Genomic DNA, 16,353 nt, shown 5'->3' with positions numbered 1-16,353 from the left:
CTCCCCAGTTTGCACAGCCGATACACATAGAGGCTCACTCTTCAACTCACACCGCACTAATGTTTTCCTGTCCATGTCTAGCGACACATTTAAAGGAACTTATGCCACCTGATCCAAATAATCAGTGCCAGTGAGCAGGCCTTAAAGATACACTTCCTGTCTCAACCACCCTACCCACTACACAGACACGCTGCACACGGCACTCAAACATAGAACCAGGAAACAGGAAACTGATTCAGTTCAAGGAAAGAGAAACTGAAGTGAAGTTGAACTGTTGTGTGATTGTATCTCTGTATGTATGCAGTAAAATGGCAGAAGACAGGTTTTCTCATGATGAGTTCCTGTGTTCAGTGTGTCTGGATCTCCTGAAGGATCCAGTGACTACTTCCTGTGGACACAGTTACTGTAAGATCTGTATTACAGACTGCTGGGATCAGGAGGATCAGAAGAGAGTCTACAGCTGCCCTCAGTGCAGACAGACCTTCAGTCCAAGACCTGCTTTAGCTAAAAACACCATGCTGGCTGAAGTGGTGGAGAAACTGAAGAAGCGTAAACTTCCTGCTGACTGTTACGCTGGAGCTGGAGATGTGCAGTGTGACGTCTGTACTGGAAGAAAACACAAAGCCGTCAAGTCCTGTCTGCTGTGTCTGAACTCTTACTGTCAGAATCACCTTGAACAACATGAGAGTTTCTTTAAAAGAAAGAGACACAATCTGACTGATGCCATTGGACGACTGCAGGAGATGATTTGCCAGAAACACGACAAGCTCCTTGAGGTTTTCTGCCGCACTGATCAGAAATTTTTATGTTTGCTGTGTACGATGGATGAACATAAAAACCACGACACTGTATCAGCTGAAGCACAGAGGACAGAGAAACAGGTATGAACTTTAAGAGTCCCGTCATGCTCATTTACAGGTTCATAATGTTGTTTACGGGGCCTACTAGAATACATATATTTAATTTAATATCTGTTTTCACCCTGTCTGAACACTCTTTTAACAAGCTGTTTTGGAAAGACATGAGGATGAGTAAACAATGAAAGAATTTACATTTTCGGGTAAACTATCCCTATAAAATGTATTAAATAAATGGATGAAAATAACCTTACCATGCAAGATCTTTAACCCTTCATTCTCAATACTTCACTGTTATTGGATTCATCTTATTACGATGTGTGTGATGTTTCTCCTGTCATTGGTTTGTCCTTTAGCACCAGCTGAAGGAGACGCAGAGGTCGTTCCAGCAGAGGATCCAGCAGAGAGAGAAAGATCTTCAGCAGCTGAGAGAGGCTGTGGCGTCTCATAAGGTGAGTCTGGAGAAGAAGAGAAGTGTGAGACGTCTCAGTCAGGACTCACTAAAGCTCACTGTGTGATTGTGATGTGTGTCCTAACAGCGCTCTGCATACACAGCAGTGGAGGACAGTGAGAAGATCTTCACTGAGTTCATCCGCTCCATTGAGAGATGCAGCTCTGAGGCGACACAGCGGATCAGAGATCAGGAAAAGACTGCAGTGAGTCGAGCTGAAGGACGACTGGAGCGACTGGAGCAGGAGATCAATGATCTGAGGAGGAGAGACGCTGAGCTGGAGCAGCTTTCACACACACAGGATCACATCCATTTCCTGCAGGTAACAGAGATCTAGAAGAACAGGGTCATAACTTGAGCAAGAGACTCACAGAGAAACATTACATGAGAGCAGAATGAGCCAAAGAATTCAGAATGAATCAAATCTACTCAATCCTGCCATGTGACACCATTGATGCACTTTATCTGTTATATTAATGTTATTAATGTTATGTTTGATCATCCAATTCACAAGTTCACACTTACAAATAAGTCAGAAAGAATAAATGCGTATTTGGCCCGAACCCAGAGTACTCCCCCCTTATTCCTGGCTGTGAAAGAATAAGCCAAGAGTCGGGGTGGAGGGATGCTGAAAACTGTCAAGGAATGTTAGGTGAGTTGACAGAGTGAATATATATGCTTCCTCTCTGATAGGATAGACATAATAATAATACATTTTTCTGAGACCTCAAAGCGCTTTACATAGAGAGGAGGGGGGGATCTCCTCAACCACCACCAATGTGCAGCATCTCCTTGGATGATGCGATGGCAGCCATATTGCGCCAGAATGCCCACCACACACCAGCTTACTGGTGGAGAGGAGACAGTGATGAAGCCAATTAGTGTATGGGGATGATTATGATTTTGTAATGACCACAGAGAGTCAGGACCTCGGTTTAACGCCTCATCCGAAGGACGGCGCTCTTTGGCAGTATAGTGTCCCCGTCACTATACTGGGGCGTTAGGACCCACACAGACCACAGGCTGAGCGCCTCCTGCTGGCCTCACTAACACCTCGTCCAGAAGCAACCTGGTTTTCCCAGGAGTCTCCCATCCAGGTACTAACCAGGTTCAGCCCTACTTAGCTTCAGTGGGCAACTGGTCTTGGGCTACAGGGTGATATGGCTGCTGGGTATAATTGTTGACATGGTAATTGTTTGATGACAAGTTGATTGGACTGATTATTTAAACATGCTCCTCCCGAACTTTGTTTATAAAACATCATGTGTTTTCCAAGAAGTTCACATATGTGGCAAACACTAGAACTTGTAGCTTTAATATGATGTAATGAAAATGAGAAGAATGAAGCTGATGCTGTAAAAGTGCTGGATTGAGAGTTACTAAAGATCAACAAGAGCCGCACAAATCTGACAGTAGTGCAGGTTATTGATGAAGTGTGGAGGTGATGAGCTCTGATTTCTGTTTTCTGCAGAGTTTCCAGTCTTTCTCAGCTCCTCCTGAATCTACAGACGTAAATGACAATCCCTTAAGTCCACTCTCCTCTTTTGATGGCGTGAGAGAATCTGTCCTTTGGCTGAGAGACAAACTGGAGGATTTCTGCAAAGAGGAGCTGAAGAAGATCTCTGACAGAGGTAAAGTCCTGGAGATTCTGCTCTCAGAAATGATCCTCCATCATCTCATATCATGTAGAAGATCATATTACAAATGTCTTCGGAACGGATGAAGGGATAATTTTCTCTTCACATGATAATCACACTCTTCATGTCTGTTGATTTCCACAGTCAATGTCACCAACATTGTTCCCAGAACCAGGAACGACTTCCTACAATGTAAGTCGCTAAGAAAACAAGCAGAAAACTCACTGAGTGTGTTCATGTTCTTCCTGTAGAAGGTGAAAGAAAAGATGACAGAAGAGATTTAGAGTTGATCATGTAAATTTGCCTTTTATTCAACGGGGTGTTCAAATTTTACAGCACATAGTGGGAAAGAGAGCACAACTACATCATCCTTACTGATATCCATAAAAGCAAGACTTTAAATTGACTTGTGACTTTAACAAAGATGTAAATCAGGACAGGCCTAAACTGGGGATTCAACATATTCTTCAAAAACAGGATATCTTCTAAAACTAAGGGATAAATATGGGTGTTTTAAGGTAAAGTGGTTACACTTTACTACATGTACTTACTCTAGTAATACCAGTAAATTGTGCATAATTACAAGTAACTAACCATAAACCAAACCCCAAATGTAACTGTAACCATAACTCTATTGTAAGTACATAATTTATATTACTCAGTACGTACTAGAGTAAATACAATGTCACTGCATCACCTTAAAATAAAGTGTAACCTAAATATGATTCTTTTTCACTGAAAGCCAATTAAAAACATTGATCCAAGATTTAGAGATAAAATCACAGCAATAAAAATTAAATAAAAAAAGCTTTTCAAGAGTTTCAGGAAAGGAAGAACAAACTGAAACTCTTCCAACTGAAAACTATTCCACTATGTTTTTATCCTAAACAGGATTTTGTATCATTCTCTTTAATTCTTGAGTCAACAGATGGAAATTTAAAAAGCTGAAGATCACCAAAGGCTGAAAACACTGAAAATCCCTAACAATAGGCCTACAATGCTTCAAAACCTTGTAACCCATATTACAGTTTTTCACATTCAGATAACCTCTGACTCTTCTGGCAAAATCAAACAATTGCCTCAAAACCATTTTATGTGTGCTCAAAAATAATGCTTTCAGATCATAAACAGTGTCAATATTATAAACACTACAGATCATTCGTTAGACACTACATCAAAAAATGGTTGAACACAGAATCCAAAGCATGTAGTTACAGAAAAAAGTATATTGTAACAAAGTAAATACATTTAGCAATTACATAAAAAAGTATAGTAATGACAACTTACAGTAGTAAGGTGAATAAATAGTATACTGTATCCACTGCAAGTGTAGTGTTGTACTGAATATTGAATAGTAGGCCTATTGAATGTCTTGTGTACTGTGAAAATACAGTGACCCAACGGCAAAAGCCAAAAAGGTTACAGTAAAAACACTAAATAAAAAGCATGTTACAGTCACTCAGAAGAGTTGAGCAACTGCAGAATCACAGTCAGTGAGAGATTGATTCTGCTTCAGCTTCATGTGTTCATGTTGAGTTCAGACTGAGGAGTTTATTCATAACACTGTCATCTCTGCAGACGAAGGGAAAAACCTTAAAGCAGATCCAGCCTTGATAACACTATACACACCTGCTCTTCCTCGTCCTCCTCCTCCTTATACACCACCTCTTACACACACACTCTTCCTCCTCTTACACACACACTCTTCCTCCTCTCCCTCTTATATTGTTTCCATCCATTGTTGGTATCAACATTCAGTGCAACATTTTGAGTCAGTTTTGGGACTCTGAACTGGCTTGTATTTTGTACAGTTGGTTTGAGCACATCATTAGAAATAAGTGTGAACAATTTTGAGTGGTTGTATGGAAACGATGACAACTGTGTTGTAGTTGTGTTTAACTTTAGCTTGCCTTTGTTTAGCGTTTTGAAGCAAAAGTGTGTCACAGTGCAAAATGTGTTTTAGTGAGTGAGAATGTGTTTAGAGTTTTGCTAAAAGAGTGCATGAGATTTGCATATTGCTGAAGTTGTTTAATGTTGTACAGAAAGAGTGAATTATTCAACAGATTGGTTTAGGCTATTGAGAATTTGGTTCAGAGAATGGGGTTTGTGTTTTAGCAATTCAGAAAAACTGTATTACACTTACTACTTACTGGTGAATCAATTCAATAGATCCTTGCTGAATGAATGTATTAGTTTCTTTTTTTTAAAATTAAATTAAAGGTAAATTCATTCTACCATTTGAATAGTGTAAATATAATAATAGGCCTGATTATAATAAACAGAATAATAACCAACAACATAAATATTCAGGGAAGACGATTAGACAATATTTTATTAAGAGGGGGAGTCAGGAACCTAGATGATGGATAATGATAATGATGATTTGCACAGGATATTAGACATATTCATAATTCCTGATACTGATGTGTTTTCTCTCCATCAGATTCTCATCAGCTGACTTTGGATCTGAACACAGTGAATAAACGCCTCCTTCTGTCTGAGGAGAACAGAGTGATTACTTACACTGACACAGAGCTTCAGCCGTATCCTGATCATCCAGACAGATTTGATGGATATAATCGTCAGGTGTTGTGTAGAGAGAGTGTGTGTGGACACTGTTACTGGGAGATTGAGTGGCGTGGGTATGTGTCTATATCAGTGTCATATAAGAGCATCAGCAGGAAGGGAGCGGGTGATGAGTGTGTGTTTGGACGTAATGATCAGTCCTGGAGTTTGATCTGCTCTTACTCCAGTTACTCATTCAGACACAATAACATAGAGACTAAACTCCCTGTAAAGCCCATCAGCAGTAGAACAGGAGTGTGTGTGGATCACAGGAGAACAGGAGTGTGTGTGGATCACAGGAGAACAGGAGTGTGTGTGGATCACGGGAGAACAGGAGTGTGTGTGGATCACAGTGCAGGAACTCTGTCCTTCTACAGCGTCTCTGACACAATGAGCCTCATCCACACAGTCCAGACCACATTCACTCAACCGCTCTATCCTGGGTTTAGGCTTTATTATGGATCATCAGTGAAACTGTGTTGATGAATGAGAATAGACTGTAGAGAGATTCTACCCATAATGCTTTGAGCTTCATGATAAATCAGTGACAGTGAGATGTTATATAGTGTCTTATTTTCTCGTCATTACATTAATACTTCATCTGAACTTATGAAATAACATGAAATAAATGAATCCTCATATAGACAGTATAGGCGCTTTTCCACTACACAGTACCAGCTCGCCTCGACTCGCCTCGCCTTTGTTTGGTTTTCCACTGTGTAAAAGTTGTACCGGTAATTGCTTCCAGATACTTTTTTTCGTATCACCTCCGGCAAGGTTCTGAGCGAGCTGAGGCGGTACTAAAAATGTGACATAAAACACGGCAGACTGCTGATTGGTCAGAGAGAATCGCCACTATTACGCCAGATGAAGTATCCTGAATAACCCCGTCATTTATTTAAATAGTTTGGCCAGAAATTGAGTGATATACCCATTACTAATATTATGTAAAACAGCATACACTCGATTTCCTCCATTGTCCTGTGTGTGTGTGTCGCGTCGCTATGACGACCAGGTACTATTGTGGAGGTACTATCTGCAATGGAAAACGGACCGAAAAGCGAGCCGAGCCGAGGCGAGTCGAGTTGAGCTGGTACTGGTAATGGAAAAGCGGCATAAGATAATTTTGTGTGTGTGTGTGTAAATTACTTTTCAATTGAAAATGTATCGTTAAATATATATTTTTTGTAAAATTGATAAATGTCAGTTTATTAATAAATGTGAAATATATAAACCTATATCATCTGATCGCACTGCAACTTTTACCCCATTGTGAGGTATGTTCTTACAGAGCCTGTCAGCCTCTTCAAATGGGCAAATCACACGTTTCTGCAAAATCCTCACTCTGAGCTATGAGTTGGAATGGTAAGTCTATGGGATTTTTCGGCCGCTTTTTAGCCCCTGGGGCAAACACTGTACCCCCGTTCGCTTATAAAAGTCATAGCACACCTCTCCTCAATAGGCCGCACGATTTGACGCCTCATTCATGGGTCTGTGAGAAAAGCTGTGGGTGGAGTAGTGCGCCAAACTTTGGTTCTAAGAAGAACTATAATGTATATTTCCAGAAGAAACTCGCCACTCGGTTGCTAGGGTGCGGTTAGCTAGATTTTTGCATGAGTCAAAAGAGCCAACCCCCATCTCTATACGATTTTCTGATGCAGAGATATTGGTCTTGCAAAATGGTTGCTAGGGTACTCTGTTTAATTGCTGTGGAGTTGCTTGGGAGCTGCCAATCATGAAACTCCAAAGGCTGCTCCACCAGCCTCTTCAAATGTGGTACATTTCTACAAAATCCTCGCTCTGAGCTATGAGGCGTCAAAGTTTTTCGCAATGTTAAGTCTGTGCGTTTTTATTTTTGGCTGCTATTTCGTCCCCGTACCCCTGATCGCTTATAAAAGTCATAGCACACCTCTCCTAAATAGGCTGCACGTTTTGACACCTCATTCATGGGTCTGTGACAAAAACTGCGGGAGAAGTAGCGCGCCGCAAAAAAAAGTGGAAGAAGAAGAACTAGAATGTACATTTCCTGAAGAAAATGTGAAGGGGTGCTTGCAGTGGCAAAACTCGCCATGCGGTTGCTAGGGTGTGTTTAGGTATGTTAGCATGATTAGCATGTTGCTAGCATGATTAGCATGTTGTTAGGATCATGCTAGCATGATTAGCATATTCCTAGCATGTTTTTAACAAGATGCTAGGAATATTAGCATGTTGTTAGTATGATTTTTAACACGAATTACCAAGTTGCTAGAATGGGTTACCATGATTTACCAAAGTTTACCATTTTCTCGTGTGATTTACTCTGATTTTAGCATGATTTACCATGTTCTAGTATGATTTACCACATCGTTTACCTTGATTTAGTCAAAAGAGCCAACCCCCATCTCTATACGATGTTCTGGTGCAGAGATATAGCTCTTGCTAAACGGTACTCTGTTTGGTTGCTAGGGAGTGGCTCGTTAGCTGCCAATCATGAAACTCCAAAGCCTGCTTGTCAGTATGAATGATATAAACCAACTCCCATGCCTCTGTGACATTCAGAATAGAAGATATCCCTCTATCGATTTTAGTTGCTAAGGTGCTCGACAATGGTAGCTAGGGCATGGCCAGAAAGTGTTGACGTGATTCATGATTGGCTGTTTGCTGGCCCTAGCCAAACGAGACCACCCGCATGTTTCTATGACAATTCAGTCCGGAGATATCCCTTTGATCTCTTTCAATGGAAGTCTATGAAACTTTGGAGCTAAGGTGTTCTAAATGGTTGCTAGGGCGTGGCTTGATAGCTTCCAGAGCCATATAGAGAGAGAGTTGCGACAACTCCATTCAATCCAATGGAATGCTTTTTTTACAGCAATGGCGGCTCGTGGAGCCTCTCAATAGTTCCCGGAAGTAGCAGCAAACACATTCTGCGGCGTAGAGAGGCAGCAGAACAAACCGTTTGCGACGCACTTTTAAAAGGTGAGACGTTTAAGGAATAAGATTACATCTAAATAAAAATAACTTGTAAATTAAAAAGTCATAGTTGATTATTACTCATTAAATGAGTAGATTTAAGGGATGTTATCAGGTAACTAACGATAACTAACAGATTAGGCTAGGATTGGCTACTGGATAAAGTTAGTAACTAACACCCTATTAACTGTAAAATCTGTTCTCTTAATTCAGTTTCATCCATCGTTTTTGGAATTAGAGAAAATTAGTGTCACGGGGTGACAAATAATCCCTGGAACTGATTTTATAAGAGAAGTGTTCCCGCCGGGACACTTTTAGTGTAACACTGTCCCCGGGCTTGTGTGTGTGTCTGTCGTCATGACAACTAAACGGCAGATTGACAACAGGTGCGGGGACTTCACTTTGATTACCTGATTGAGGTGGCACCAGTGTTTGGAGAGGATAAAACACAAGAGAAAGAGAAGGCTGGGTGTTCTCCCTCCGCGTTGTGTGATTGTTTCTTTGTCTTCCCCCGGCGATCTGGTGTGGTTCTCTCCCGTTGGGAAATGTTTGTGGAGTGTTGCAGCTGAAGGACCATCGTGAAAGAAGAGGAGTGTTGCTTGCGGGATCCGAGGGCAGTTTTGAAGAGTGGAATTCGTCGTCTGGACTGGGAAAGAGTGAGATGAGTGATTGACAAATTGAATCTCTTAAACGCATGTTTTCTACACTAAATTGGATACTGGTTTGAAGTGCTTGGATCACGTTGTATACATCGCACTGAGTGAAATAGACTGATTCCTTGTCGATCTCTAGCCTCCCCCTCGGCCATTGAAACCAGCGAAGTGAAGCCGCTTGTAGTGGTGAGGAAATTATTCACCGCATCTGTCCCAACTCTGACTATCATCGGCTCTTCAGATCGAGACCTCTGGGTGAGTGTTGGCCTTACTTTGCACTTGAAGAGTGGATTTGTAGTGCTGAGATTGACGTTTCCCATCACGTTGCATGTTTGGAATTGGACTGTCGTGTGTGTGTGGAAGATTTACCTTTTATCGCCGTGCACTCCCCATGTGTTATGCTGGTCTACCGTCCATCATAAGAGTCTAGCAAGATCGATTGCAGTCACCTGTTGGATGTCAGAAGGAAAAGCCCCCGTGTGCACACTACACGTGAGAACTGGTTACCTCTGCTTGAAGTTTATGCTGTCTGTCCCAGTGAGAACCCTGCTCAGCTTATGACTTTGTCTCCTGCCACCCATGTGAGAGCTGTTCACCTCTATTTGAAGTGTTGATTCCGTCTGTTCCAGCGAACGTCGCTCAGCTTGTGACTTTGTCCCCTGCAACACACGTGAGAACTGGTTACCTCTGCTTGAAGTTTGTGTGCTGTCTGCCCCAGTGAAGGCCCTGCTCAGCTTATGACTCTGTCTCCTACCACCAATGTGAGAGCTGTTCACCTCTACTTTGAAGTGTTGATTCCGTCTGTTCCAGTGAACGTCGCTCAGCTTGTGACTGTGTCCCCTGCAACACACGTGAGAACTGGTTACCTCTGCTTGAAGTTTGTGTGCTGTCTGCCCCAGTGAAGGCCCTGCTCAGCTTATGACTCTGTCTCCTACCACCAATGTGAGAGCTGTTCACCTCTACTTTGAAGTGTTGATTCCGTCTGTTCCAGCGAACGTCGCTCAGCTTGTGACTTTGTCCCCTGCAACACACGTGAGAACTGTTTACCTCTGCTTGAAGTTTGAATGCTGTCTGTCCCAGTGAAAGCCCTGTTCAGCTATTGACTCTGTCTCCTGCCACCCATGTGAGAGCTATTCACCTCTATTTGAAGTGTTGATTCTGTCTGGGCCAGCCAAAGCCCCGCTCCGCTTGCTACTTGAGTCTGCTGTAGCCCTGAAACCCACCTGTATGGTGCGAAGTGCCCGCCCTTTACAACTCCTGTGAGCCCTGATCCACCTACTCACCTGCGATACTCACCTGTGATACTCACCTGTTCAGTGAGTTGGCACCAGCACCAGAAGGAAGTAAGTCTGACCCCCCACTCACCTGTGATACCCACCTGTTCAGTACCTACCACTGTGAGTTGGCACCAGCGCCAGAAGGAAGTAAGCCCGACTCATTTACTCACCTGCGATACCCACCTGTTCAGTACCTACCACTGCGAGTTGGCACCAGCGCCAGAAGGAAGTGAGCCTGACCCCCCCCCACTTGCCTTGGATTCCTGGGAAGAGGAAGGAAGAGGAATTTTAGATTAGGATTTTCAAATTGTTTTTATATTTAATAAAGCCTGTCATTCTTTTTATTCCTGTCTCCTGCCTCCTCCTTTGACACGCTCCTCAGGGTGATCCTGGTCTAGGGGTGGGCGCAGTCTGGCTTGGCCCACCTCGACCTGTGACATTAGTCTAAACATATATTTTTTGCAGGGTGGGGTAAGTTAGCTACATATTAGTTAAATATAACATTTGACCGCGTGTAACAGCGGTGGGTGGAAGGGGTTAACATGAGGATATCAAGTTTTTCCTTATTACACGTATTAAATAATACAATTCCTTAATAATAAAATGCACCCTATTTATATAAATTGAGTGAATTGAGTTTGCAAAAACAAATGAGTGTTTTTAGGCATTGTTTCATTCAATTGACTATTACCTGTATTTCAGCCCAGCTGATTTTTGGATTTATGTCAGAAGGAAGTTGAAGGAACTAAGTGAGACTGAAAAAAGTCTCACTAATAGGGGAGTAGTTTTGAAAAAGGAAGCATACTAGGCTAAATGGGAAATCATACATACCAGAACTGCATTATATAATACTACTGTTTTATAGAAATAATCATACTTAACATGTATTTTATTACTGTATTATATACTTAAACGTGTTAGTGTATATCAGTAACATACTGTATATGCACTAGGTGCTGGTAGGTGGAGGATTAGTGATGCCACATGACTGTTCTGTGATGGAGCATCAGTGATGAGGCAGGTCAGGAGTGATGAGGGGACCATGGTGAGAATGAAAACAAAAGGTATGTTTCAAATAAGCCAGCAATAAAGTATTGTGCTAAATGTTTATTGAACTACTGTTTTATAAAAGGAATCACACTAAATTCAATATGAAATGTATATTATAATACAATAATTTAATTTAATTATTACAAATAATAATTTATGGAATCATACTGCAGTGATGTTGCACGTCATGAGTGCTGCAGTGAGGACCAATGATGTTATAGGCTGTGGGTCAGTGATGTTGGCTGAGTGCTGGAAGGTGGAGGAGCAGTGATGTTGGCTGGGTGCTGGAAGGTGGAGGAGCAGTGATGTTGGCTGAGTGCTGGAAGGTGGAGGAGCAGTGATGTTGGCTGAGTGCTGGAAGGTGGAGGAGCAGTGATGTTGGCTGAGTGCTGGAAAGTGGAGGAGCAGTGATGTTGGCTGGGTGATGGTAGGTGGAGGAGCAGTGATGTTGGCTGAGTGCTGGAAAGTGGAGGAGTAGTGATGTTGGCTGAGTGCTGGAAGGTGGAGGAGCAGTGATGTTGGCTGAGTGCTGGAAGGTGGAGGAGCAGTGATGTTGGCTGGGTGCTGGAAGGTGGAGGAGCAGTGATGTTGGCTGAGTGCTGGAAGGTGGAGGAGCAGTGATGTTGGCTGAGTGCTGGTAGGTGGAGGAGCAGTGATGTTGGCTGAGTGCTGGTAGGTGGAGGATTAGTATTGGCTGGGTGCTGGTAGGTGGAGGAGCAGTGGTGTTGGCTGGGTGCTGGTAGGTGGAGGATTAGTGTTGGCTGGGTGCTGGTAGGTGGAGGATTAGTGTTGGCTGGTAGGGGGAGGAGCAGTGGTGTTGGCCGGGTGCTGGTAGATTGAGGATTAGTGTTGGCTGGGTGCTGGACTGGAAGGTGGAGGATTAGTGTTGGCTGGGTGCTGGACTGGTAGGTGGAGGATTAGTGTTGGCTGGGTGCTGGACTGGTAGGTGGAGGATTAGTGTTGGCTGGGTGCTGGACTGGTAGGTGGAGGATTAGTGTTGGCTGGGTGCTGAACTGGTAGGTGGAGGATGGGTGCTGAACTGGTAGGTGGTGGATTAGTGTTGGCTGGGTGCTGGACTGGTAGGTGGAGGATTAGTGTTGGCTGGGTGCTGGACTGGTAGGTGGTGGATTAGTGTTGGCTGGGTGTTGGACTGGTAGGTGGAGGATTAGTGTTGGATGGGTGCTGGACTGGTAGGTGGAGGATTAGTGTTGGCTGGGTGCTGGACTGGAAGGTGGAGGACAGAGGTGGAAAGTCCAGGGGTCAGAAAGTAAAAGTCCTGCCATATGTTTATTCCACCCATGAACTCAGTCAGCTGATTTCACTAATTAGTTCTATCTCCTGGCAGAAAAACTGTGCTAATTAGCAAATCCAGGTGATTGGAACAAAATACTGAGGAGGACTTTTACTTTCTGAACCTGGACTTTCCACCTCTGGTGGAGGATTAGTGTTGGCTGGGTGCTGGACTGGAAGGTGGAGGATTAGTGTTGGCTGGGTGCTGGACTGGAAGGTGGAGGATTAGTGTTGGATGGGTGCTGGACTGGTAGGTGGAGGATTAGTGTTGGCTGGGTGTTGGACTGGTAGGTGGAGGATTAGTGTTGGCTGGGTGTTGGACTGGTAGGTGGAGGATTAGTGTTGGCTGGGTGCTGGACTGGAAGGTGGAGGATTAGTGTTGGCTGGGTGCTGGACTGGTAGGTGGAGGATTAGTGTTGGCTGGGTGCTGGACTGGAAGGTGGAGGATTAGTGTTGGATGGGTGCTGGACTGGAAGGTGGAGGATTAGTGTTGGCTGGGTGCTGGACTGGAAGGTGGAAGATTAGTGTTGGATGGGTGCTGGACTGGTAGGTGGAGGAGATGTTTGCTGGTTGTTGGATTTTGAAGCTTGGCTGTTGGTCCATTTCCTCTTTTTAGATTGGCTTTTGCTTCCAAGATGTCCATCGTTTAAGTTTTTTTTCTTTCTGTCAGCACACACTCCCTTTCAAGGTCTGCTAATCCATCTACCTTCAGTTTAAAAAAAATCAAATACCTCTGTCAACACACCAGGCTCAAATTTAATACATTCCATCCTTCTTTGCAGGGTTCTGATTGCTGGCAAGGGAATCTGCAGTTCCTGTAGGGTCTTGTAACCAGTTGGACCGGCTGCAAAGCGAATTTTTAATGCCTTCTTAATTGTGTCATTGCTCCATTTCAACCCTTTTGTGGTTCGTCTTCCTAATGCCATAATTTGGTATTTTGACAAAAAATTATTTAAATTTGTGTCCCTAATTTTAATTGTTTTCTTGAGAGCTGCATTTTCATTCCTTATTTTTCTTAGTACTGCCTTTGGACTTTGTGCAATTTGTTTTGTCTCTTTAATTTTTTTAATATGGCTCACTGGTCTGCTGACTGGCTACTGGCTGACTGGGTAGTGTCACCTGTCCATGTCTCTCCTCTCTAGCCATGTCCTCTCTTTCTTCACTGTTACTTTCTCTTCTCTGAGTGTCCTCATCCCTTTTTTCCTCAACCTTTGAAACTGATAGAGGCAGAATACATGGTATTGCTAATTTTAAATATTGAAAATATCACATCACTTCAAAATGAGAAATATTACTTCAACTAGTACGAGTTTGTACTTATTATATATGTGTCACCTGTAGCACTATAGCTGTGATCAGCAGCGATGTGCTGTATGTTTACAGGTCTTGGGGTGCATCGTGGTGCAGGGGCCCTCCTCTTTTTGACCACAGGACGATGCACAAAGATGGTGGGAATAGCATCTGGTCTCAGCCTACTCTTGAAATTTTTGGTCATGACAAATTGGTTTGCTTAAAAATGTGCCTGCAGAGTGACTTGAGTTTAGTTTCCACACACAATTTTTTTTCTTCTACCCACATACAGTACATATCACATGGTGGTTTAAGGCACAGTTATTGGTTACACTGATGACTCCCTGAAACTTTCGCCTCAAAACAGTTTTACCTGTGTTCAAAATCAAACACTGCTCTCAAATCATAAACAAAGTGATCAAAATGATATACACTATCAAGCAGTCAGTAAACAATACACCAACTGTTACGTCTCTGTAGTGCGTGTGTGTTTTCTATATTTCTCTCCCCGTTTCTCTTGTTTACTTTCATTTTTGCAGGCACCCGTGATTGGTCCAACCGCAATTGGCGGTAATCTTCTATTACAAATAGAAAACACATTGTTCAAAACATATAGTTCTCAGGGAGAAGTACATTTTTAATCTTAAAAACAAATTTAATATTTTTCCATAATTTTCTTTTGATGAACGAAAACAAGTTCTATCATAGTAGAATAGAATAGAATAGAATAGGATATTCTCTCCTCAACACCACCAGTGTGAGCATCCACTGGGATGATCCAACGGCAATTACAGTTTTTGCCCGTTGCTTGAACACTATAGACACATGCTTAAACCAAAGTAACATAACTTGAAGTTGTTGTTACTATACCTTAAACAAAGTGTAACCATACCTTAAACAAAAGCGCTACTTTGCACTTTAGTTGCAATTCTGTAACACACTTGCTCCTTTCTGCAACACACTTGCTCCTAGACACTAGACACTATTTCATACATAAGACACTTGGTTAAAAAATGAAATCTCAGGGTACCATTGGGAAAACACATCTATTCAAAATACAACACACATTGGTTAATTGAAAAGACATAGACACACACCTGAAAACACTTACTTACAAAAATGAACACCAATCAGCCAGATACAAAAAGGCCTCAGTTAATCCATTTTGCAAGCATGGAGGCAGGGAGAGCTAGAGGCAGAGCTAGAGCTAGAGGCAGAGGAAGAGGAAGAGGAGGAGAGAGAGAGAGAGAGAGAGAGAGAGAGAGAGAGAGAGAGAGAGAGAGAGAGAGAGAGAGAGAGAGAGAGAGAGAGAGAGAGAGAGAGAGAGAGGAGGACAGAGAGAGAGAGAGAGAGGAGGACGTGGTCAAAGAGGCCACGCAAGGACCAATATTTTGGATGACATAAGAGCAACTTTGGTGGACCATGTCATAAACCATGGCCTGACTATGAGGGAAGCTGGGCAGAGAGTCCATCCTAATCTAAGCCGCTTCACAGTTTCATCCGTAATAAGGACATTCCGACTGGAAAACAGGTATGTCTTCAACTCTCTACTCTACTCAGACTGTATCTAGAGTATTTACAGTACTGTACCACATCACGTTACTGTATCACATGTATTGTATTCCAGGGTGGCTAAAGCTCCTTTTTCAACAAAAGTGGTAGTTTTGTGAAACATACCATGATAACGTGTTGAGATGTTTCAGTACTGTATATGGTAAATACAGTAAAGTTCAGTATACACAGTACTGTAAAAAAGAAGCAAACGAGAACAATTTGTGGTTGCATTTTTCTACAGAATGGCTAGAAGACCTGCTAGGGGTGGACGCCAACGCCTGTTCACCCAACAGCAGGAACTTGCCATAGTGAGCCTAGTCAGAGCAAACAATGCAATCCGTCTCCACCAGCTACAGCAACAAATACTTGCAGATAGGCAAGTATTCAACAACATGAATCGAGTAAGCATTACAACTATCAGACGGATCTTGGTAAAGCACAACATGACCATGAAGCAACTGTACAGGGTCCCATTTGAGAGGAACTTTGACATGAATATGTACAGGTAAGTGTTTCAGTCCTTTACATTTACAATAAAGAATGGGTGCACAGTAACAGATGAATATGTACCACTGGATTAGTACCACATAGATTCATTCAGAAAGCTACACCGGTATCTGTGTGGTGGGATGGGTCGGTTCGGTTCTGTATATGTAGTAGTGTAAGTGTGTGCTTTGAGTAAAGTCATCCACAACATGTATTTTTTGTTACAGAGAATCTTGGACATGGATGGAGCTGCCCAGCCGCATGAATGTATTTACATTGACGAGGCTGGATTCA

General features: G+C 42.7%; 1 protein-coding gene across 3 annotated transcripts; it reads left to right on the top strand.

Annotated features, from left to right (window-relative positions):
- The first annotated feature begins 201 nt into the window (after positions 1-201).
- LOC307004702 (tripartite motif-containing protein 16-like) lies at positions 202-13,814 on the top strand. Of its 3 annotated transcripts, XR_013799113.1 has the most exons (10): positions 202-881; positions 1,214-1,309; positions 1,397-1,630; positions 2,780-2,939; positions 3,090-3,137; positions 5,389-6,875; positions 8,359-8,465; positions 11,343-11,453; positions 11,613-11,695; positions 12,312-12,402. XR_013799113.1 is itself a non-coding variant. In XM_079624112.1 (6 exons), exons 1-6 carry the CDS (start codon positions 309-311, stop codon positions 5,991-5,993), a joined length of 1,716 nt encoding a protein of 571 aa, XP_079480238.1. In that variant the 5' UTR covers positions 202-308; the 3' UTR covers positions 5,994-7,497. The 3 variants fall into 3 exon arrangements, 1 of the variants encoding a protein (XP_079480238.1); XR_013799112.1 differs by lacking the exons at positions 11,613-11,695; positions 12,312-12,402 and adding an exon at positions 13,512-13,814; XM_079624112.1 differs by lacking the exons at positions 8,359-8,465; positions 11,343-11,453; positions 11,613-11,695; positions 12,312-12,402 and having other exon boundaries at positions 5,389-7,497.
- Positions 13,815-16,353: the final 2,539 nt, after the last annotated feature.

Source organism: Phoxinus phoxinus (genome assembly GCF_949152265.1).
Source record: "Phoxinus phoxinus genome assembly, chromosome: 9".
Taxonomy (NCBI): Eukaryota; Metazoa; Chordata; class Actinopteri; order Cypriniformes; family Leuciscidae; genus Phoxinus; species Phoxinus phoxinus.
This window is presented reverse-complemented; position numbering and strand designations above follow the sequence as displayed.

Bases quoted from the DNA above. Each gene is read 5' to 3' on its own strand.
- LOC307004702 (XM_079624112.1), top strand. From the start codon at position 309: ATGGCAGAAGACAGGTTTTCTCATGATGAGTTCCTGTGTTCAGTGTGT. The intron at 882-1,213 runs GTATGAACTTTA...TTTGTCCTTTAG, and splicing joins CACAGAGGACAGAGAAACAG to CACCAGCTGAAGGAGACGCA. The intron at 2,940-3,089 runs GTAAAGTCCTGG...TGATTTCCACAG, and splicing joins GAAGAAGATCTCTGACAGAG to TCAATGTCACCAACATTGTT.